The sequence below is a fragment of the Palaemon carinicauda genome, chromosome 24 (genome assembly GCF_036898095.1).
Source record: "Palaemon carinicauda isolate YSFRI2023 chromosome 24, ASM3689809v2, whole genome shotgun sequence".
NCBI classification, from domain to species: Eukaryota; Metazoa; Arthropoda; class Malacostraca; order Decapoda; family Palaemonidae; genus Palaemon; species Palaemon carinicauda.
Genome location: NC_090748.1, coordinates 10,807,689 through 10,832,637, shown reverse-complemented (window position 1 = coordinate 10,832,637; position 24,949 = coordinate 10,807,689). Strand labels below are relative to the sequence as shown.

The window sequence follows — 24,949 nt, the reverse complement described above, 5'->3', positions numbered from 1 at the left end:
CCTACGCTTTTCCCCATAGGGCAGGGAGAAAGCTTGTTTTAGGCGATCTCCTTAGGGAGAACCTTCCTGCCTATCACGAGGAGAAACTTGTAGGAGTTTACTGATCTATGCTCCTCCCTATTATGCTTTTTGGTTCTCCTCCAGGTTCGGAGCGAGAACCTTGTATTAAGCGACATTCTCCTTCAGGAGAACAAATCTACCCTGCGGAGGAGCTATTTTCTTCCCTGGCGTCCTCCCCCTCGGGCTGGTAGGAGACTTCTTTTTTATCTTACTGGCTCCTCTCGTGTTGACCCCTCGGGGTCTCGGGACGATCACCCTTTCGCCGAGCGTGATCGGGAGCCTTTAAACTTTCGTCATGTTTATCCTACGGGTTCTCATGACCTTAGGAGTCCTTCGGGCCTCTGTCGCATTGGACTTTCGAGTTCACACAACTTGGAACCTTCGAGTTTCAGTTATGCGGAGTAGTCGGGCTCTTGTAACAATTAGCACAGAGTGTCCGTGCATGCGCGCAATTAGTGCTATGCACGCGATCATCGTCATTAAGAGTTTACTCTTATGACAAAGCCCTCCGACTCTCGTCAGCGGTCTTCGCCATTACCGCCAGACACTCCGACTTCTACCGTTCTTCCCCTTTCGATAAGAAAGATACGAGGGGTAAGATATAAGGTTTGTCTGCTACTCGCTTCTCCACTTTTTCCTGTAATAACACGCAAGGAATTATCGCAGCCTGAGGATTCCTCGTAAGTGCTGCCGTTGAGGGACTTGGAAGCCTCCTATTTAAAGAACTATGTGTTATATCTCATGCCTCGGCGATTTGCATCTGTCTCCTCGACCCTTTGACTCTCCAGCCTTAGACAGGCTATGTATTGACAGTCTGGGGTTCGAGTCCCGCCCAGACTCGTTAGAGCCTTCAGTGCCTACAACCTTACCATCCTTGTAAGCTAAGGTTGGGGGGAGCCTATAGATCTATCTGCTGAGTCTTCAGCAGCCACTGCCTGGCCTTCCCTGGTCCTAGCTGGGATGGAGAGGAGGCTTGGTCGTTGACCATATATGGTCATTTTCTAGGACATTGTCCTAACGTCTAGTGCAATGTCACTGTACCTCGCCTCTGCCTTTCTTGAGCGACCTTTAAACCTGGTCTGTTCTCCGAGCTCAGAGACGTCAACCTTCTCCTCTGATCTTAGATCCCCTCACGGCGTGGCTCACGCCAGACTATTCCTCGAAGAGACACTCTACTCTTCCAGGCTCTTCTCAGTCACAGAAGCCTCGGCAAGGGAAGCGACTTCTATGTCCCTTCTGGCTTGACACGTGGTCTGATACAGTCGGCTACCTTGCGAGCCACGAGGACTTGTCAAACCAAAACTCTAGGCAGACCATACAAGAAGTCCTAACTGCTGGGGCTAAGACAATGGACTTCTTAACCGCTACAACAGCGACAATGTGAAGCAATTGGATCCTCAAAAGGAAGGATCAGTAGTTCCCAGACTTCCTTTTGTACCTCAGTGAGGAAAGCTTCTCTCAGTCTCGGCAATTTGGGGCTATCGCGCAGCCTTGAGCCTCATCTGTAGACGGAGAAGGGATTGACCTCTCTGCCTCAGTAGACATCACCTTGGTTGTTTCGGTGTTGGAGTGATCTTGCCCCCCACTTGAGATTAGACCATCTCCTTGAGACGTGTCTTACGTTCGCTGAAGGGTCTGCCCTATGTGCCCTTAAGGGCGTCAGACTACTCTCTGAACCTTAAGACCGTCTTCCTCGTACCTCTGTCCTCCGCTAAAAGGGTCAGGAAGCTACATGGTCTGTCTTACGTCACCCATTCTAAGAGATGGGGGGGGGGTGGCGAGTGTCTCGCAACTTCGTACCGGGCTTGGTGGCTAGACTCATAATCCTTCATCTACCGATGGGAGATTTCAAGAATTTCCACTCTCAATAGGTAACACAGGATGCAGTCCAGTCGTTACTATGCCCAGTCAGGGCGTCAAAGAAATATCTGAGGCGCACCAGACTTTTTCAGACAACGTCTCCGTCATCTCTTCCTTGTACCAACAGGGTAAAGAAGAGAATCTCTCGCAACACCATCTCTTTCTGACTTAAGAAAGTTATTGCGAGGACTATTCACGGAGACCCAGAGGCATCAAAACCCAGAGCCCATCAAGTTAGGGGAGTGGCTGCCTCTCTGGCGTTTAAGAGAATTTTCTCAATCTCCCAAGTCTTGAGTGTTGGGGCCTGGAAACGCCAATCTACATTCACTGCTCACTATTTGAGTGACGTGACACATAGGTCTCCAAACATCCTGTTTATAGGGCCTATTGTGACAGGTCAACAGATGCTGTTACTACCTTACGCCCTTTCTGGGGACAGTAACCATTGGTTGAGGATTCTGGGTTACACTAGGTTTTAAGAAGGACATCCATCGATCTTCTTCGTCTCCTTCTCCCCCACATCTGGGGATCCTAGCATGTATCCAGTTTCAGCTGGACTCGCCAATGGAAATAAGGTATGATACTCATCTGATTCCTCTCACAGAGTATAAGTTATACTCGTGGTCACGAGGTTTCCCCTTGGCAAGGTCGGGGGAATCCTAAGTTTGAAGGGGTACGAGTCGAATGTTCCTGACCCACTTCATCCTGAAACATTTGTTTCCATGAAGTTGCAAACCTTCAGTCGTACTGAGATTCTGGGGATCTACAAAGAAAGAAGATACGGAAGATTGTTGCTTCGAAAGTCTAGTCTGAGGACTATCTTCCCTAAAGATAGGGAACTCCTTGGCCACCCTGACCTCAAGACTAAGTTTCCTATAGTAAAGAATGAGGGTTTGTATTTAGTGTAGGAATAAATGACAAACTTATAACAGAGTTTGTATTTTTCCTAACATACAAACCCGAATTCTTTACACAAATCTTCCCTCCATCACCGCCCCCCTAGGATAGTCCTAACTAGAATCCGATTGAAGGTAAACAGCAGCTACCGACCGGCAGTCCCCCACCACTGTCAGGTGGGTAATTAACTGTCCGGTCGTTAACGACCTTGTTAAGGTTTTACTGCCGTATTTTCCAGCTCGCGCTAGAATATCTCCTATAGTAAAGAATTCGGGTTTGTATGATAGGAAAAATACAAACTCTGTTATAAGTTTATCATTTTTGTTTCATGAGTTATGTGTACTGTATTGAGTAATTAATTCATTTTGAATTGTTCGTCAGTAACTTCTTGAAAACTGTCATTTGCTTATTTCGTGCTCTGTCTTTAAGAAGATTAGTTCCATAATCTTATTTATTAGATGTGTCTAACCTTTAATCCAGTTAATTATCTCCGCCAACGAAGTTAGGAGGAGGTTATGTTTTACCCCCTGTTTGTGTGTTAGTGAACAGCTTCCTGGTTATAATTTTAATCGTAGAGAAATGAAACTAGCAGGGATTAACTGTTATGTAAAAAGCTGGAAATTATCAAGTTTTGGAGGGTCAAAGGTCAGGGTCACGGTCAAGCAAAATGTCCAAATCACGTAATCAGCCATAAGTTTGGGCATCATTGTCACAGAGACTTCAAACTTGGTTCATATTTGAGTGTATGAAAATCCACGCCTATTAATGCATATTAAGGTCAAGGTTGAGCAAAAGTTTGAGAAATAAGCTGCTGCGGCGGAGGTCTACACTCTACCAAGTGCCCTTCTAGTTTGCTTATTTTATGCTCCGTCTTCAGAGAGATCAATTTCATAAGTTCATTTATCAAATGTGTCTTAACTTTCAATCTAGTAAATTTAGTCTATGTTCCTGTTTTATAAATTACAAAAAGGAATGGCTTTCCCTTGGCACACGTGATATTAATCGTTCAGAACTGTAGGGCTACTTTAGCCTACTTTATATCGATCACCTTATTGGTTTTTTAGTCGATTTGTTTAATTTTCTTATGGCTTTTCTTTGGGATGCCTTTGAACACATAGTTGATGAATATTAGTTCCATTATTTGAAAACCCAGTGCTCTTGTTCTTTCTCCCCTAAATATTTTTTGCATTTTTTTTTACCGCCATCAGTCCAAAAGACACACTGTCAAGGGGGAAAAAATTAATAGAACATAAAGATCTAATATAAAAAAAGAAATTGACGAATATTAGTTCCGTTATTTGAAAACCCAGTGCTCTTGTTCTTTCTCTTCCAAATATTTTTTGCATTTCTTTTAACAGCCGTCAATCCGAAAGACACACATGTCAAGGGAGAAAAACGGAAAAGAACATAAAGATCTGTTATAAAAAAAATAGTTGACCAATATTAGGTCCTTTATTTGAAAACCCAATGCTCTTGTTCTTTCTCCCCTAAATATTTTTTGCATTTATTTTTACAGCCGTCAATCCGAAAGACACACTGTCAAGGGAGAAAAAATTAAAAGAACATAAAGATCTGATATAAAAAAATAGTTGACCAACATTACAGTATTCCCTTTATTTGAAAACCCAATGCTCTTGTTCTTTCTCCTCAAAATAGTTCTTCCATTTTTTTTACAGCCGTCAGTCCGAAAGACACACTGTCAAGGAAGAAAACATAAAGAGAATGTAAAGATCTACTATCAGAAATGGATGGAGGAGCAGGCACAGAATCTTATTGATGCCACAAGTAAGAGGACACTGTTTAGTACTGTATTAGAGTATAAGATTCTGTTAATCATTGTTGTAACATTTACTTGAAAGGGTATAGAGAGATGATGAATGCATTTTAGTGATTGAACTTGGCCTTTGTATCGGCCCATCCCTTTGACGAAGGAATTAACTAAATGGAAGACAACCTGTGAATAGTGGATTTCACGCGCCTTTGCTTTATACACGACACCCAAAAGGTGCTCGCGCGAGGGTTGTAACCTCAGCATTCCATGCTTTTATCTTTCTCTGGTATAATTGGAAGGTTTTATCAGAAAAGATATATAAGAAGGACTATTTTCACCGGGCGCCACAGGTCTCTCCCCAGAAATAGATTTTTCCTTCGTCAAAATCCCTTTTTAAAACCAGTAATAGTATAGTTCCTTTCTGCTGAAAAGGTTTTGTATTTTGCAAATTAACATACATAATGTTATCCCTTATGGTTATGTACTAAATACAGTAGATCCTTTCTGCTGAAAAGGTTTTGTATTTTGCAAATTAGCATAGATAATGTTATCCCTTATGGTTATGTACTAAATACAGTAGATCCTTTCTGCTGAAAAGGTTTTGTATTTTGCAAATTAGCATAGATAATGTTATCCCTTATGGTTATGTACTAAATACAGTAGATCCTTTCTGCTGAAAAGGTTTTGTATTTTGCAAATTAACGTACATAATGTAATCCCTTACGGTTATGTACTAAATAGATATTTTTTACAGTACGATAGGATTATGTATCAAAATTATATGCGAAGCTGTAACATTTTGTATATTAAAACTTTCTTATTTTATTCTGCAGCTGCTGCATTCAAGGCTGGCAAGATTCCCAAAGGGGCGGCGATTCCTCCACCAGCAAATATGCAGGGTACGTATTTACATCATGACGTTCTGAAGTACTTTACAGTATGTCGTTTTTTCGTTGAATTATTATTGGTATATTTTAAGAGTTTCTTTGCCAGGAATCAATAGTTTTCCTTATTCTAAAAGGAGATATTTTAGAGTTCCTTTGGTAAGGATCATTAGTTTTTCTTATTCTAAAAGGAGACATTTTAGAGTTCCTTTGCTGTGGATCATTATATTTTTCTTATTCTAAAATGAGACATTTTAGAGTTCCTTTGCCAGGAATCATTAGTTTTCCTTAGTCTAAAACGAGATATTTTAGAGTTCCTTTGGTAAGTATCATTAGTTTTTCTTATTCTAAAATGAGACATTTTAGAGTTCCTTGGCTAAGGATCATTATTATTTTACTTATTCTAAAATGAGTCATTTTAGTTACTTTTCCTTATTCTAAAATGAGACATTTTAGAGTTGTTATGCCAAGAATCATTAGAATTTCTTACTCTAAAATCAAGTTCTTTTCCCTCATGTTAAGAAAAATATTTTTTCTTGGATTCCAGGAGGAGGACCTGGTGGCCCGGGTGGTCCAAATGGTCCAGGCGGTCCAGTTGGGCCTGGAGGACCACCTAACATGCCTGGACCAGGAGGTCCACCTAGAGGACCAGGGATGGGCAACATGGGTCCACCAGGAATGGCCGGTGCAAATATGGGGATGCCTCCAATGGGCCCAAGAGGTCCGATGATGGGTCCCCCAATGATGGGACCTCCAGGTCCTGGAATGCCCCCGGGTATGATGCCAGGTAAGAATTTGATGTTTTGCTGGGCCTGGAATGGCCCAGGGTATGAGGTCAGGTGAGAATTTGATGTTTTGCTGGGCCTGGAATGCCCCAGGGTATGATTCCAGGTAAGAATTTGATGTTTTGCTGGGCCTGGAATGGCCCTGGGTATGATGCCAGGTAAGAATTTGATGTTTTGTTTGGCCTGGAATGCCCCTGGGTTTGAGGCCAGGTGAGAATTTGATGTTTTGCTGGGCCTGGAATGCCCCAGGGTATAAGGCCAGGTAAGAATTTTATGTTTTGTTTGGCCTGGAATGGCCCTGGGTATGAGGCTAGGTGAGAATTTGATGTTTTGCTGGGCCTGGAATGCCCCAGGGTATAAGGCCAGGTGAGAATTTGATGTTTTTCTGGGCCTGGAATGCCCCAGGGTATAAGGCCAGGTGAGAATTTGATGTTTTTCTGGGCCTGGAATGCCCCAGGGTATGAGGTCAGGTAAGAATTTTATATTTTGTTTCAGGAGACTAAGATTTGGGTATGTGATGAGAACTGCAGGCTGACAAAACTTATATCATTCCCTCACCAGGCTATTTCTGTTGGAGCCCTTGGGCTTAAAGATCCTGCTTTTCCAATTAGGGTTGTAGCATAGCTGGTAATAATAGTAATATTGGCTAGCCTGAAAGGTAGTAGATATGTAAGTAGCAGGACAAGACTATTAGAATGGCTCCAAAACATGGAGAAGGGGTATAACTCAGGCCACATACTATGTATACTTTCTTGAAGAGAAAGAAAAATGCCTCGATAAGGGTCATAAAATTGTTACTTTCTTCTAGAAAAGGAAAATGCTGAAAGTTCATGGAAAGGAAAATGCATCAATAAGTCGTGGAAAGGCTACCATCTTCTAAAGAAAAGAAAATGCATAAAAAGTCATGAAAATGCTACTCAATAACTGAATGAAATATAATTGAAATAATCACATCACATCAATGAACCTTACCTTTTAGTCATCATGTTTTAATCAAAGCCGCCGGCTTCCAGACCTCTAACAATAAATCTTTTAAGATTTTCTGTCTCACTCTCTCTCTCTCTCTCTCTCTGATGCTCATAGAACCGATAGGTGGGGTCACGGGGCGAACACACTCCAGGCAAGTTAATGCCAAGAACTATATATAATCTGTTTTATCCACACTATGAAGACTGGCCTCTTCAGCTCAGACTTAATTTGATGTTTGAAAATGGCTAATATGGTAGTAGAATTTGAAGGAATTTAATAGTGTGTCTTTGTCTAGGTTTGAGGTAGGTATGTTCCAAATTGTTTGGAAAATGTGGTTAGAATAAGTTGGGTTGGTGCTACAATAGTTAGTGTTTAAGGAAAGTGAATATTGGTAATGAACAGAAGTGAAACAACCGTTGAATTGTTAGAGGGTAATTGGTTAGTGGCACGAGTCTCTGACTAAATTAAGGACTTTGGTGTTCAAACTAGAGAGCAAGTGCTTAAAACACAGTTCCAGATGGTGTTTAGTAACTAGTGAGTAAGGACTTGAAACACAGTTCCAGATGGTGTTTAATAAACAAGTGAGTTAGGGCTTAAAACATAATTCCAGATGGTGTTTAAAACAGTTCAAGATAGGAGGTTTTTATGTATGTAATGGTTAGGTTAATAAGGTTCAGATTTATCTGTATACAGTACTGTAGATCAAGATGATAGTCTTTACATGCAGGGATTTTAAGGGGTTGCATATCTTATATCATTCTCTCCTACCAGGTGTAAAAGTACTTCTGAATATGTTTTCCTAATAAAATTATGCTGGTATAAGGTTAAGGAGAACGAAAGATTGTAGACTTAATTCCTCCCACAAAAAGCTTAGGGTGTGTTTTTCTAATATTAATGTAAAAGCAGGAGCAAGTAGGCTATCACAAGAATTACTGTTATGCCAGTTGTCAGAAACTTCTTTCACGAAGGCTAGAGCACCTTGCTTCAGTTATAATCTGACAGACTTCTCAGAAGTGAAAAGATCTCCTCAGGGAGTTGGAAGTCTAGCGAGTTATGAGAAATTTCCATAGCTCACTAATGGTGATAGAAATTAATTAAAACATCGGGCAATTAGGTAATATATTTATAGTGTATGGTTTATTTTAACATTGGCAGGATATGATACTTGATGCTAACATAATAAAAGCAGTGTTTCAGCAGTGGATGAAAGTAGGTGCTATACCAGATGTCATGCAGCTTGGCATCTTCCCTAATAACTGGTCAACTATTAAAATAGGAATGACATCACACTTCTAACTTACAATCGATTACCAATACTAAATTGTATCCTTCAGTGTATTTTCTTTCCGTGATTGATAAGTTTTCCGTTCCCAGAGTTGTGAAATAAAATAGTTGGGTTAAAGATATATTCACATAAAGATCTGTAGTTATTGTGATTATGGTTGCGACGTAGTGGTTGGTGGAGCTTCTTAAGGCAAAGTGCACATCAGTAGTTGGCTCAGGTAGTTTTTCATTGGTGAATTTTTAGTGAAATCATGATAGCTAACTTCAGTTTGCTATCAAAATTTCTTCCGCAGACAGCTACTTCTGAATACGTTCGCATACCTAAATTACTTTTACTAGACCGATCAGAGAATTGTGTGATTTAAGTCTTAACTGCTTGAAAAATCATATTTTTAAATATTTAACTTAGCCGGTGAATATATAATAGCTGCAACTCTGTTGCTCGACAGACACATACAGTAAAAACTCGCCAGCGATCGCTATACAGGTTGCGGGTGTGCCCACCAGCACCAACTGTCGGCCAGATACCACTCTCGATGTAAACAAAGACTCAATTTCTTCTCTGTCGACGTGTCGACAAGACGTACTTTACTCGCTGTTGAACCTGGAGTTTTTCCCATCATATTTGGTGAAGTACTTTAATTTGGTTTGAGCTTTCGCAGTACTGTACAGGTGTTTTTCTTCAAATAAATCCTTGAACTCTTTTTTTGGATCGGATTAATTGTTGATGACTTAGATCGTTTTTTGGAATTTTCCCTTGACTAATTCAAAATGGCTGACCCTTCACAAGTTCCCAAGTTCAGAAAATGTAATGCTAGGGACTGTCATAGGCGTCTTCCGAAGGCTTCTCTCGACCCTCACACTGTTTGTTCCAATTGTCGGGGTAAAACCTGTCAATTGGAAGATCGGTGTGAGGAATGCGTGGGCCTTTCGGAATTCGATTTTATCGAATTTGAGAAATATACACGCAGACTAGAGAGAGATAGGGTAAGGAGAAGTTCTTCTAGGTCGGTAGATTTTTCCTCTCCACATGCCCCTGAACCTAATCCTTCCCCTGTAGTGGTTGTTCCTAACCCCCCTCCTAGCACTCAGGAACCGTCGATGGCAGACATGATGCGTGCTATTCATGCCTTGGGGGAGAGAGTTGAGTCTTTAGCAAGTGACCGAAATCAACTCATGGCGGACGTTAAGGAACTCAAGTGCCAAAGTGCCACGAAGGATAGTTTCAAAGTGCCTAGTGTTACGCAAAGTGTTGTGAACAGTGTTGCGCTCGAGGGTTCGTCTGTTCGTGCCTGTCGTCCTCCTAGTCCGGGACCTCTTGCAAGCTCCCAAGCCCAGGGGAGAAGCAATGTCGTACGACTCATGGGTTCGAGAGGCCTTGATCAGCGAACAGACGTTCCCTCTATGGTATCAGGCGTATCTCTCCAAGATCGCCCCTACCAACGTAAGACGAGAGAGCCCATTTTTACCTCGTCGTCCGAAGGTGTTTCTCGTAAGAAACCTTGGACCAAGGTCTCCAGACCTTTAAAGCGTCAGTCGGTCCCTTCAGGACAAGTCCAACGTCCCGGTTGTAGCCACTGGGACAGTTCGGACCCGTTGCCGTCATCTGATGACTGCTCGCCGCCTAAGAGAGGCAAAGTTGTGCCGTCTCAGTCGCTCACCCCGTCTGTTACCGCACCTGCTTCCGTAGACCCTAAATGGGTGTTACTGCAAGACATGCAGTCCAAGCTTGCGTCCTTGATGGAGGACTACAATGCGGAGAAGGTTGCCGCTGAACCTTCTGGCCAACAACCATCCAAGCGGTCTGTTGTGCATCCTGTTGACGTTGAGGTAGCTTTCTCGCGTCAACCAGTTGGGGTAGTACCTCCACCGATGCGACCCAGTGTGGATTTCCAGCCGCACGTTGACGTTAGGCAACGCACGGATGTGGTTGGTGACGTTCAGGACGTTCATCAACCATCAGAGGTGACTTGTTTTGACGCGGTGCGTCAACCTCCGCAACCCGGTATGGTGTTGACTGCACAACCCAGATGGTCTCGGGTGGACGCTGTGCGTCCTCGCGCACCTGTGGTTGTTGACAGTTCCCAGACTGTTCAGCAGTTCCATGACGTTGCGTCCGGCTCCGTCACGTATGCACCAGTGCGACCGGACTCGGCGAGTCAAACGTTGCCCACACCTTTGCCGTTTTCTCATCAGTTATCGGATGAGGAACTGTCAGATGAGGACGTTGCTGAACCACATCCTGAGGATCAACCTTCAGAACTTGATGAGCCTAAAGCAGTTCAACCATCCTTGGACTTTAGAAAAGTCATGGCTGTGTTTAAGGAGTTGTTCCCTGACCACTTTATTTCTGTGGCTCCTCGTTCGCCGCCGTCAGAGTTTGTCTTAGGCGTTCCTACTACCATGCCTGCCTTTACTAAACTCGTTCTCTCTCGCTCATCCAAGAGAGCTTTACGGCTGCTAGGCGATTGGTTGAATACCAAGAGGAGTTTAGGGAAGACAGCATTTGCCTTCCCCCCATCTAAACTCTCGTCTAGATCGAGCGTCTGGTATGCCACGGGAGAAGTTCTCGGCTTGGAAGTTCCTGCCTCTGCCCAGGGCGACTTCTCAAGTCTTGTAGACTCTCCCCGCCGCCTTGCCATGAGACGCTCGAAGATTTGTTGGTCACCCTCGGACCTGGACCACCTTCTTAAAGGTATATTTAGGGCGTTCGAAGTCTTTAACTTCCTAGACTGGTGTTTAGGTGCCCTGAGTAGGAAAATCTCTTCTGCTGATAAAGATGTTTCCTTACTCATTATGTCCTGCATGGACAAGGCCGTCCGTGATGGGTCCAACGAACTTGCCGCTTCATTCACGTCCGGAGTCCTGAAGAAACGAGAGTCTCTATGTTCTTTCCTGTCTGTTGGAGTGACGCCATGCCAAAGATCTGAGCTACTCTTTGCGCCCTTGTCCAAGTGCGTGTTTCCTGAAGTCTTAGTTAAGGAAATTGCCTTGTCTTTAGTGCTGAAGGACACCCACGATCTAGTTGCGTCCTCGGCTTGCAAAGCTCCCCCTTTGCCGGAATTATCTGCTAGACCTAGGATGGACACTCTAGCGTCTCGGTTTATCCCGCCCTTTCGTGGCAGAGCCTCCAGCAGGGGAGGTGCTCGTGCCGAAGGGAAGAGAGGGAAGAGAAAAGGATCCAAGTCCTCTAAGGGCAGAGTCTGACTGCCCGCAACTTCAGACAGCAGTAGGTGCCAGACTCAAGAACTTCTGGCAAGCCTGGGAGAAGAGAGGCGCAGATCAACAATCTGTGAGGTTGCTCAGAGAGGGGTACAAAATCCCTTTTGTACGCAAACCCCCTCTAGCGACGTCCCCCATCGATCTCTCTCCCAGGTACAGAGAGGAAGAAAAGAGACAAGCCCTGAAACTGGAGGTGTCTCTTTTGCTAGAGAAGGGAGCGGTGGTCAAAGTCTCGGACCTTCAATCACCGGGGTTTTACAACCGTCTCTTCCTAGTATCAAAGAAGACAGGAGGTTGGAGACCGGTGCTAGACGTCAGTGCTCTGAATGTCTTTGTCACAAAGACGAAGTTTACCATGGAGACCACAAAGTCAGTCCTAGCAGCGGTCAGAAAGGAAGACTGGATGGTCTCTCTAGACCTAAGGGATGCCTACTTCCACATCCCCATTCACTCAGACTCCCAACTCTTTCTGAGATTCGTCTTCGAAGATGTGGTGTACCAGTTTCGGGCCCTGTGCTTTGGCCTAAGCACAGCTCCTCTCGTGTTTACGAGGCTTATGAGGAATGTGGCGAAATTCCTCCACTTATCGGACATCCGAGCCTCCCTTTATTTGGACGACTGGCTTCTCAGAGCCTCTTCCAGTCGTCGCTGTCTGAAGGATCTCAATTGGACTCTAGATCTGACCAAGGAATTGGGACTCCTAGTCAATTTGGAAAAGTCACAGCTGGTCCCATCCCAAACTATTCTGTATTTAGGGATGGAGATTCACAGTCAAGTTTTTCGGGCTTTTCCGTCGGCCCCCAGAATAGATCAAGCCCTGCTCTCCATCCAGAAGATGCTGAAGAAAGAACGCTGCTCAGTCAGACTGTGGATGAGTCTGGTAGGGACGCTGTCATCCCTGGAGCAATTTGTCTCGCTAGGAAGGCTACACCTCCGTCCTCTTCAATTCCATCTGGCTTTTCACTGGAAAAAGGAACGCTAGACGCGGTCTCGATCCCGATTTCCGAAAAGATAAAGTCTTGTCTGACTTGGTGGAAGGACAATATCAGCCTACGAGAGGGTCTTCCCCTGGCAGTTCAGATACCCAACCACGTTCTCTTATCGGACTTGGGCTGGGGCGCGACGCTGGACGGTCGGGAATGCTCAGGTCTGTGGAACTCGAGTCAGAGGAGCATGCATATCAACAGCAAGGAGCTTTTGGCGGTTCATCTGGCCTTGATAAGCTTCGAGAATCTCCTTCGAGGCAAAGTGGTGGAAGTAAACTCGGACAACACCACGGCCTTGGCGTACATTTCCAAACAGGGAGGTACCCACTCACTGACGTTGTACGAGATCGCAAGGGACCTGCTCATCTGGTCAAAAGATCGAGGCATCTCCCTAGTAACGAGGTTCCAGGGCGACTTGAACGTCCTAGCAGATTGTCTCAGTCGGAAAGGTCAAGTAATTCCAACCGAATGGACCCTCCACAAGGATGTGTGCAAGAGACTTTGGGCGACTTGGGGTCAACCCACCATAGATCTCTTTGCAACCTCGCTGACCAAGAGGCTTCCAATCTATTGCTCTCCAGTCCCGGACCCACCAGCAATACATATAGATGCCTTCCTCCTAGATTGGTCACATCTGGATCTTTACGCATTCCCACCATTCAAGATTGTCAACAAGGTACTGCAGAAATTCGCCTCTCACGAAGGGACAAGGTTGACGTTAGTTGCTCCCCTCTGGCCCGCGAGAGAATGGTTCACCGAGGTACTTCGATGGTTAGTAGACGTTCCCAGAAGTCTTCCTCTAAGAGTAGGCCTTCTACGTCAGCCACACGTAAAGAAGGTACACCAAAGCCTCCATGCTCTTCGTCTGACTGCCTTCAGACTATCGAAAGACTCTCGAGAGCTAGAGGCTTTTCGAAGGAGGCAGCCAGTGCGATTGCTAGAGCAAGGAGAGCGTCTACCATTAGAGTCTACCAATCGAAGTGGGAAGTCTTCCGAGACTGGTGCAAGTCAGTTTCCGTATCCTCGACCAGTACCTCTGTAGCCCAAATAGCTGATTTTCTCTTATACCTGAGAAAAGGACGATCCCTTTCAGCTCCCACTATCAAGGGCTACAGAAGCATGTTGGCCTCGGTCTTCCGGCATAGAGGCTTAGATCTTTCCAACAATAAAGATCTGCAAGACCTCCTTAAGTCTTTCGAGACCACTAAGGAGCGTCGTTTGGCTACTCCTGGGTGGAATTTAGACGTGGTCCTAAGATTCCTCATGTCAGACAGGTTTGAGCCTTTACAGTCAGCCTCCCTGAAAGATCTCACTCTTAAGACTCTTTTCCTGGTATGCTTAGCCTCGGCTAAAAGAGTCAGTGAGATTCATGCCTTCAGCAAGAACATCGGGTTTTCGTCAGAAAAAGCTACTTGTTCTCTGCAACTTGGTTTCCTAGCCAAAAATGAGCTACCTTCTCGTCCTTGGCCTAAATCTTTCGATATTCCTAGCTTATCGGAGATCGTAGGCAATGAACTAGAAAGAGTCTTATGCCCTGTTAGAGCTCTTAAGTTCTACTTAGCTCGTACTAAACCTTTATGAGGCCAATCTGAAGCGTTATGGTGTTCGGTTAAGAAACCATCCTTGCCTATGTCAAAGAATGCTTTGTCATATTTTATCAGATTGTTAATACGAGAAGCTCATTCACACTTAAGTGAGGAAGACCGATCTTTGCTTAAGGTTAAGACGCACGAGGTTAGAGCTGTAGCAACTTCCGTGGCCTTTAAGCAAAATAGATCTCTGCAAAGTATCATGGACGCAACCTATTGGAGAAGCAAGTCAGTGTTCGCGTCATTTTACTTGAAAGATGTCCAGTCTCTTTACGAGAACTGCTACACACTGGGACCATTCGTAGCAGCGAGTGCAGTAGTGGGTGAGGGCTCAACCACTACAATTCCCTAATTCCATATCCTTTTAATCTGTCTCTTGAAATGTTTTAATGTTGTTTTTATGGGTTGTCCGGAAGGCTAAGAAGCCTTTCGCATCCTGGTTGATTTGGCGGGTGGTCAAAGTCATTTCTTGAGAGCGCCCAGATTAGGGGTTTGATGAGGTCCTGTTGTATGGGTTGCAGCCCTTGATACTTCAGCTCCTAGGGGTCTGTCAGCATCCTAAGAGGATCGCTGGGCTCCGTAAGGAAGACGTACTTACAAGGCAGAGTAATCGTCTAAGTCGACTTCCTTACCAGGTACCTATTTATTTTGGTTTTGTTATATTGATAACTGTCAAAATGAAATAAAAACTCTTAGCTTATACGATGTAAACATATTTAACTCTGGTCTCTACCCACCTCCTTGGGTGTGAATCAGCTATTATATATTCACCGGCTAAGTTAAATATTTAAAAATGATATTTTAATTATAAAATAAATTTTTGAATATACTTACCCGGTGAATATATAAATTAAACGACCCTCCCTTCCTCCCCAATAGAGACACAGTGGGATGAGAAGAAATTGAGTCTTTGTTTACATCGAGAGTGGTATCTGGCCGACAGTTGGCGCTGGTGGGCACACCCGCAACCTGTATAGCGATCGCTGGCGAGTTTTTACTGTATGTGTCTGTCGAGCAACAGAGTTGCAGCTATATATATTCACCGGGTAAGTATATTCAAAAATTTATTTTATAATTAAAATATCATATTTGATCTCTGCTTGCTGGAAGTGCACAGCCAAAGATTGCTCTATATTCTTGGATAATTGCATGAAAATAAAAACAAAGAATGGTTTATCACCTCAATATTGGAAACAAAATGTAACAGAATCAATAACAAGGTGCATTCAAGGATTTTTTTCTTAGAATTTCCATGATTTCGAGCGAGGTGTGTTTTCACAACCCTCTGTTATCACTATTCTTCCATTCAATTAAATGAAGTAGTCAGCAAATGAATATTTGGTAAGATTTATTTAAATTTTAAAAATTATTTCAAAACTTGCCTGATATTCAGTGATACACCCCAAATGTAGTGGACTCAAAAACATTTTGAAAATGGGACGATAAACAGATGCTTTTAACGGTGGGTTATTTTAGAACCCAGAAGTTAATATTTCTAAGAAAGTAGTTCGAGGTAAGTACTGTTAGGATAAATACAAATTGCCTAAAATTTGTGATATTGTTTCAAAGCTATTGCTTGAAAACATATTGCAAGTGAATTTTGGACAAGTATTGAAATAAAGATTTTTCAAATGATATAAAGGATTTATCTGTAAGTTTGAGGGTTAGTTCATGTGCTTCGTGTATTCATTGATCTAATCCAAAGGTAATTTCGCAAAAATGTATGGAAAGGGGCAACAAATACATCGACTTAAATGTCTGTTGAATGTGTAATTAAAAAAAAAACGTTACAGTGTTGTCCTTTTTAGTTAATAATGAATAATTTGTAAATCTAGATACCTGAAATTCTGGGTACTGTACAGTAATTTATTTCCACTCTGTGTTCAGAATTTAGGTGTGTTATTTGAATTAATAGATTAACCGTCAAAATTCACTGATGGAAAGTTTTTCAGAACTTTTATGTTTCCACAAACAATTAGTCTATTAAATTTCTTATTCCTGATCTAGATATTAATCTTTGGCACCGTCGTTCAATTAGTTCATTATGCATGTTGCACAAGATTTTTCATAACTCTGACCATCCTTTACATTCAGATCTCCCTGGACAATTCTATCCTGTTAGTGATACTAGGCAGGCAGTTAATTCTAATAGCCAGGCCTTCTCCAGCATGAGGCTCAATACTACACAGTATTCTAGAAGTTTTGTTCCAGATGTTACCAAGTTGTGGAATGACCTTCCTAATCGGGTAGTTGAATCAGTAGAACTTCAAAAGTTCAAAGTTTGAGCAAATGTTTTCATGTTGACCAGGCTAACATGAGTCTTTTTATAGTTTATATATGACATATCTGTTTTTGACGTTAATAGTTTATATAGGACATATCTGTTTTGACGTTATTACTGTTTTTAGAATGATTTATTGTTAATTTATTCTCATTTATTTATTTCCTTATTTCCTTTCCTCACTAGGCTATTTTTCCCTGTTGGAGCCCTTGGGCTTAAAGCATTTTGCTTTTCCAACTAGGGTTGTAGCTTGGCTAGTAATAATAATAATAACATATCTGTACAGCAAAAGAAGCTGAAGGTTGGCCAAAGGAAGGCCTCTCACCGACAAATGCTGATCCATTTCCAGGAACAGTTATTATTATTATCATTATTATTCGATGTCTCACCGGAGTATATAATACAGAAGGGGTTCCCAGCCCTTTTAGTCGCCTCTTACGACACGCAGGGATACGTTGGCGCTATTCTAATTGTTATTATGCCCCCGGTTGAGTCCTTTGTCAAGCTGGGAGGAACATAAGAGAGGAAAGGTCCCCTTTTTTCATTTGTTTGATGTTGGCTACCCTCCAAAATTGGGGGAAGGGCCTTGGTATTTGTACTACTACTACTACTACTAGTTAAGCTACATCCCTAGATGGAAAAGCAGGGTGCTATGCCTAAGGGCTCCAACAGGCAAAATAGCCCAGAGTGGAACGGATAGAATACTGTAGTTTACCTGAGTATACCCTCAAGCAAGGGAAGCTGGCTGTAGGTTTCTCTACACTTTTTAACTAATGAACGAGGAAACAAATTTTAGACAAATTGTATGTGGTTCTTAATTAGATAAAAATTTTGGACTGCAATCGTATGTTGTTTACTGTATTATTAGTTTTATTATCTACAGTTATGTGGTCACCTTTAAAATTACCCTATAGCATTTGTGCTTCATGATTTTTTTCATCAACAGGTATGCGGCCACCGATGGGCGGACCAATGGGCCCTATGATGATGGGTCCTGGAGGCATGCGTCCCCCCATGATGGCTGGGCCCCCCCAAATAAGGCAATAATGGTCTAGGAAATTATTTTCGAAATTAAACTGCTCTTGTCGAGTTCATATGTGAGTAAAGATAGTTTGTATGCTTAAATGCAAATAATGGCAAGTTATCTCAATGCTAATATTTAGCATTATACAACTCAAGGGGTGGTGAAATTAACCCTTTTTTCATGAATTTTTCAAACAATTTGTTTAACTTTATAGGTAATTTTTCTAATAGCTTTATGGAAATCATAAAAGGAGTTTTGAGCTTTTCTATTTTCATGGGTAACATCTATTGTATTTTGTTTCACTTTATTTGAATAAAGTACAAATGAAAGAAGGGCAGAGTCAATTGTGAATCTTGAGTAACATGTATAGAAATTTGAAAGTTTCTTTTTACTGTAATTAGAATATTTATGTTATTTTAAGTGAATCACTTTCATGGCGATTCGTATGACTTACATTTTCATTAATAAATGTCTTTCTTTTGTACTTGTATACTTAATAACTTCCTATAGCTGTAAGACGTAACTATTCTATCCATAAACCATAATAAAGTACTTTTATATCTACAGGATGAACGATTTAGAGGCATTTAGTGATATGACTTCCGATTCCATGCACAATGTATTTCTTGTCATGAACTACATTAATCTGTTGGGCCTTATCTGTTCGTATTTTCTTTCAAGATGCCTTTGCAACATCCATTACATTCTAATTGCTTGATAGAAACTACAAGACCAGAATAGCTTCAAGATCTGTTGCACAGTTGAGGTCTAGAGGATGAGATAGTAATGGCATCTTTACCTAGATATGTGACGTGTAGATTTTTAGCTTTTGTGTGATCAATTTCAGAGGACCATTTCTTGGAAGGCTCTCCAATTATATAATAATTTCTTGGTACGGTAATCAAACTGTCTGCTTTATTTTGATATCCCTGTGTGTACCCTCAATGTATAAAGGCCAACAGGTTTAGATGAGTGCAAGTGGCATGGAATGTTGAGCTAGAGCTCCTAATAAAGATGGAAAAAGCAAGCCACAGGACAACACCCCAGAAACCAACCATTTATACTTATGATCACCACCGAAGCTCACAAGTCTCCAACCGAGCTAAAATTTATATGGGAATTTGAGCCACAAGGTAAAAGACTAAGGTCTTAGAAGCCATTCAGCACATCTGTGTAACTAATGAAAAAATTCAGCAGTGGCAGCATGAACTAAAAGTTTACAGCTTGGACAGCAAGATAGAAGTAATGAACAGAGGTATATTCAAGGCTGAAAATTAAGTTCACTACCCTCTATGGGGCCAACCAAGGTAGGACCAGAGTACTAGGGAATGGCTGTGGATGGTTGCAGGTAGACTTGCAGTCTTCCTGTTCCTGTTCTTAACACTTGACAGTGAGGTTGCAGACATTACTGTATCAGTTGGTCTGGACTGAGTCAGGGACATTTCTAGTACGGACAGTAATTGGTTTATTTATAATTTCCCCCTGAATTTATTTATAAATTGTACTTAATTATTCATCGTACTTTTCCCCTGCCTTTTATTTTAGAACTTATCTAAATCTGTTGTAATAAAGGAGGGTCTCAGTCATTTGCTGCCAACTTAAATGAACAAGTTTTACTGGTGCTAATGCTTTACTGGAATTACTACTAGGAAGTGTACCTCTTCACCACGTAACTTCACTATCAGGGTTGATTTCTGTCATAATGTTTTGAGGACCTTCCAAGGTTTATTTGCAAAATAATATGGATTGTTGGTTGGGTTATTTAAAATTTTCTTAATTTACAAGAATCGCCAGCAAATAATGTAGGGAAGCATTCAAGTTAGACATGTCAATGAGGAGATTATGATGATTTGAGGTTTTTTGTTTCAATGTTAGCATTTAGAACACTTCTTAAAAGGCTCGTGTAAATAGGTGGCACACCAATTGTGTGATGGTTTTCCCTTGATTCCAGAGACAAATAGGACAGCAGATTTCAATGCATAGCAGACACTTTTTAATCCTCTTAAGCAACATATCTCTTTGCTAAACATTTAGTACTATGCCACCTGCCAGTTGTATTAAGTTTTGCCTCTGGCCTTCTTACTTGTATAAAGTCTTGATAGATGGTTTTCAAGAGTGTGAGTAGAGTATAAAAAATAATTTCAATACCCAATAGAGGTTTGTTATTTATTGCTGAGTGGCACAAAAAAATTGGTAATGTTAAGTTCATGTAGTGCGCGCGTATGATCAATTTTTTTTTAAAAGTTTGGTCAGGTTATATGACGAATATTTTGAAAGGCTACCAAAAGAATGTAGATTAAATAATCCTTACAATATATATTTCAACTCATACATGAATAAATAAAATCTAGAGTATGACATGTGGAAAAAGATTTCTCATTGGTCCCCAAACTCCGTATTCTTCGTCAGAATCGTCCATGAGATCGTCATCACTGTGACTGTCATTTCTGTGAAAAGAAAAAAAAAAATTAGAAAATTTTTTTTAATAATGGAGAGAATACTATAAACTCAAATCACTTACAGATTTAGTTTGGGTCTTATTTAATGTTCTTTTAATCATAAAAAATGTGGTTACATTGTACGTTACTCTGCTCTTGTTCGTCGTGTATATAAAATGTGATGACCTTTGCATGAAACAATGTTAAATAAAATAGCTCTAGTATCAAACACATCACCTATCTCTAAATTTGAACACAGAGCTTTAAAGATGACGTAATCAAACAGCTACTGGGATCATAGTATTTTACGCATAGCGTTTATAATAATCTTGTTTCCCTAAAGATAATAATTGAAATGGAATCAATCTTCCACAGTAAATTGACCAACCATTGAAAAACACTTGATACTAAAAAACATTGGGTTTTAGGTTGCCATTACAATTATGTGCTTCAGACAGCATAGGAATTGATGATTATAGAATATTTCTATCATTTTATTTATTACTCTTGTGCTTTGACTTTTATATGACTTAGCCTCGACTTAGCCGTAGGTTTTTAGGTGATGGTTTGGTGTTAGCATACCCTTGAACTGTTTATGAAAATTCAGGCAAAAATATACAAAACAATCTAAGTAAAATGGTGGTATAACGTGTGCTACACGAACATTGTACAGTATATTTATATTCGGATATGTAATAGTGTACCATGAAATGGCATGGATAATTTATACATTACCATTACTTAGTTAATGTATAGGTAGATACTGGCTATTTTCCCAGCTGTTTACTTGTTCCTACACAGAATACAAACATTACGCTCTTTGCATCAATGAAGAAATTGGCACAAGCTGGCATACAGCTTGAAAACTTTTAACGAGGTTGTTACCTGTGGTAACAGGGAGAAGCATCCTTCCTCCGCTCACTCATACCTTCACTTTGATCTTGGCTGTTATCGAAGAAAGGCTGGGTGGCTAAAAATTTAAACTTTCCCTATTCTTTTCAGATTGCAGTGTGTGTGTGTGTGTGTGTGTGTGTGTAATTTTAAAGAGGGACAAGTCTTGAAAGGTTCTTCAACTTCAGGGTCTTTCTTGAGGTTGAAGAAATCTGTGCAATGTTATGCCATGCTCCAAGAGCCAACAGATAACAGACGCGATTCCCTTAGGTTGAGCAAATCGTCGAAATTACTTTCTTATCCGTTGTGAGATAGAAAGTACTATAGCATTCAAGACAACTTATCTTCTCCACTAGCACTAGAACAGGCAGTGTCGGCCTTATCTCAAGGTTCGACCATGCAAAGGATGGCTACCCTGACGGTGACATTCTCATCTGCAGAGGCCCACACACACACATGGAAAGGGTGGGAAAAGTGACTCTTCGGGCTTTCTCATGGCTGGACCACTGGTCTGGGACCATTAGCTTCCTACCACGACGGAAGATCTCTCTGCTCCTGAGAAGCGGTGGGTGTTCAAAAATATTGTTCCCTCAGGTGCAAGAGATATGGAGTTTCTTGACGAACAACACGTTCCAGAAAAAGGTGCCAAAGAGGGAGGCTCACCTACTTCATAACTCCTTGATTAAGTTCCGTCCTTGTTTCCTCTCAAGGACGTGGAGGCAACTATGAAGAAAGGCGAGTCAGAACTTCCTTCTTCATTGGGCCGTAATATCCTGATGCACCTCCTCGTCACCTACAGCTTCTCACGTGGCAAGACAAACGCACGAGACATTGAAAGAACTTTTGAAACTGAAAATTGCTAAGAAATTGGTTCTTTTCAAACTACCTTTTCAGGGCAAGAGGCAAAAAGGACGAGTGGGGAGAGGTGGTGGACACGGATTGCGATCTTCTTCCTGCTATACCACCAATAGGAGGATGCCTGCAGCTTAGGTGGCATTAGTGGTGACACCATATGGCCAAAGCTTGGACGGTCTCTATCTACCGCAAAGGGTTCGTCATCCCATCCATCAACTCCCCTGGTTCATCCTGCGAGATCTCTGTCCTTTGCAGAGGGATTGAGGAAGTTATCTGGAAGTTGAAGACCAGTTATAGACCTCTCAGCCTTGAACAAGTTTGTCCTTTAAGCACCGTTCAAGATGGAGACCGAAGCAGCTGTTAGACAGACTGATAGACCTAAAATCTTCATGAGCATGTTGGATTTGGAAGACGTATACTTCCAGATCCGAATCCATCAGTCATCAAGTAAGTACCTAAGATTCATGCTGCACAGAAAGATATACTGTACCATTTTCAAGTGTTGTGTTTTGGTCTGTCAACAGCACCTCAAATGTTCACTTATTTCGTCTCCTCAATGGAGGCCCTTCTTCGATATCGAGCCATGCTTCTTGAGTTTTGCTGCAATCTGGGGATCATGGTGAACTTAGAAAAGTTGTTCTTGGAGCCCAAAACATAATTTGGTATATCTAGGTATGCAGATAGACACCTTTTGGGGGAAAAGTCCTCCCATTGCAGGAAAGGGTTGCAAGACTCCTAGAAGTAACTCATCAGTTCTTGGTGCAAACCTTGCCACAAATACACTTGTGGCAGTGTTTGTTAGGTCACCTGGCTTTATTAGAATGCTTAGTGCCCACCAGTAACCTTCACATGCAGTCACTTCAGTGACAACAGACGACCTGGTCTCAGGGCAGGGACTCCCCCGGGGAATGCCTATCCCAGTGGGGTTGGAGCAAAAGAAGCTCTGTTGTTGGTTCTTGGATTCAAACCTTCTCGGAGGAGTGGGGTGCTCACCTGTTATAGAACCTGGCCTCTGGGCTATGGTTCGAGTCAGACCGGTAATGCCACATAACCCTACTGGAGTTGAAGGAAACTTTTCTTGCTCTTCAACATTTCCACTCGCTAACACGACCATAGCGGCATACCTAAATAAAGAAGGTACAATTTCATGGCAACTCTGCCAACTAGCCATCAAAATTCCGAACTGGACAGGTTCAAGAAGAACATTTTGGCAGACAAAATGAACAAGAAGTCTTTGATAGTTGATTCCGAGCCCTCTGGAGAAATTGATGGCTGGGGTTCGTCAACAACAGACCTGTTTGCAACGTCCCTAAACGGGAAAAATCTGGTGTTCTGCTTGCCAGTTCTGGACCCACAAGCAGTGTTCCAGAATGTTTTCCAGTACCTATGGAATCATCTAGATATGCATGCGTTCCTCCTGTTGAAGAAACTCCTCAACAGTGGGCAATTGTCAACCAACCTGTTAATGACCCTTTTACACGACCTACTACATCATCTCCATGACCAGATTTAACAATCAGGCTCTGGGATCCCTACATCTAAATGCCTGGAAGTTATCCAGCATCTCCTCTCGCAGAGAAGCTTTTTTCACGACCAGTGGCAAAACAGATGTCTGGATACCTTAGGAGGTCTTTGACATAAGTTTAGCAAGTAAAGTGAGCAATCTTGGAGTCACCATACCCTTAATTGCCGAGATTTTACATTATTTCTGGGAGGAAGGACCCTGTTCAGTCTTTAGACTGAAAGGGTTAGACATTTCCTGTTCGGAACAGCTGACTATGCTCATACGAAGATTTGAATGGGCTTGTTCTCAATTCGGAAGTGAGACCACCTCTAGAATGTAATGAAAGTCTTTGTTCTTTGATAGGAATGCGTTACAAACCTTTAAATCAGGCTTCAGACTGTGATCTTAGGTTAAAAATGGCTGTCTTCTCGCCTTAGCCTTCGCTAAGAGGGTGAGTTGTATGATATGCTAGATGGAAGAGAAGTCTGAACGAGGGTGCTGTATAGTAAAGGGTTAAGAACTGAAAGTACACTCCATTTGTTTTACTCTCTTGAGTGTTCAAGCCTTACAGTAACCCAGAATATTTACATTAGGTTCCTAACCTATTATTTTCAAGTAGACCTTAGTAACCATCATCCAACTCTTATATGGAATCTTAATCTGCTTGGCCTCCTACCTCTATAACAATTTAGGCTATTTATGACAAAACGTATATCAAGCACTTTATCTGTCCTCTCACATCCCTCATTCTTCCAGCTTCTGATCCTTTTCACAGAGCAGAATGAGCTAGGTTATTACCAATGATCAATAGTCCACAGGGGACCCATGAACATTGTCAAACATTATAATTCTTTTTCAGTGCAAAGTGCTAAGACTCGAGCATTTTTATGCTGGAAAACATAGCAACAATGAATCAGAATAATTATAGCCAATGGTTTTATGTAAGAGCAATATTTTGTTGGTACATGCTAAAATTTACTTAATTATTTAAGGGCCTTAATTTTTAAAGAATCTGTATTCTGATTGCCAAAATTTTCTTAACTACATGATGAGCCACTAACCTAATTCTCAGATCAAGCTTGAAAAATTTGGACACTCAAAAAATGCTAAGCCACCAACATTACTAAAATGGCAAAAGAATATTAATTAAAATTTCTCAAAGTAATTTTCCCTTTAATCTTACCTGATTCTTCTAGGTTTGTAAACAATTTGTACATCGTAGTTTTCGACCTCTGTTTCTTTTAAAAATGCATTGAATTCTTCGGTTTTAATGTTCCAGCCACCTACAAGGATATAAAGAATTTTGTGAACACAAAATGATCATTACAAAATTCCATGATAAAATTTCACAATTGAACTAATGAGTCGAGATGTTATTACTAGTCAAGCTACAAACCTAGTTGGAAAGGCAAGATGCTACAATCTCAAGAGCTCCACAACCAGGTATCAAATGACTAGAAACACTCCTTTATACTGAACTGGACACCAGTCAAAATTGTCTAGGTCATGTCAGCAAATGATAGGGACATTTATGCAACTAATACCTACAAGATACAATTAGCACGACTTCTCCCATGAATATTGGAAACTTTACATATGAGCTATCTCGAGGAAAGACAATAACAAAATAGGACAAACAAATTAAAATT

General features: G+C 41.6%; 2 protein-coding genes across 2 annotated transcripts in view; one reads left to right on the top strand and one right to left on the bottom strand.

Annotated features, from left to right (window-relative positions):
• The window catches only part of LOC137618074 (U1 small nuclear ribonucleoprotein C-like), a 29,084-nt gene extending 10,991 nt beyond the window's left edge, over window positions 1-18,093 (top strand). Inside the window, exons 3-6 of the mRNA XM_068348043.1 lie at window positions 4,494-4,602; window positions 5,422-5,487; window positions 6,020-6,259; window positions 17,535-18,093. Coding sequence (XP_068204144.1) covers window positions 4,494-4,602; window positions 5,422-5,487; window positions 6,020-6,259; window positions 17,535-17,635 — 516 coding nt within the window. The 3' untranslated portion in view covers window positions 17,636-18,093. The remainder of the gene's footprint in view (window positions 1-4,493; window positions 4,603-5,421; window positions 5,488-6,019; window positions 6,260-17,534) is intronic.
• A 1,820-nt stretch (window positions 18,094-19,913) lies between these two features.
• The window catches only part of LOC137618073 (uncharacterized), a 32,156-nt gene continuing 27,120 nt past the window's right edge, over window positions 19,914-24,949 (bottom strand). Inside the window, exons 8-9 of the mRNA XM_068348041.1 lie at window positions 24,484-24,583; window positions 19,914-20,059 (exon numbers count right to left, since the gene is read on the bottom strand). Coding sequence (XP_068204142.1) covers window positions 19,960-20,059; window positions 24,484-24,583 — 200 coding nt within the window. The 3' untranslated portion in view covers window positions 19,914-19,959. The remainder of the gene's footprint in view (window positions 20,060-24,483; window positions 24,584-24,949) is intronic.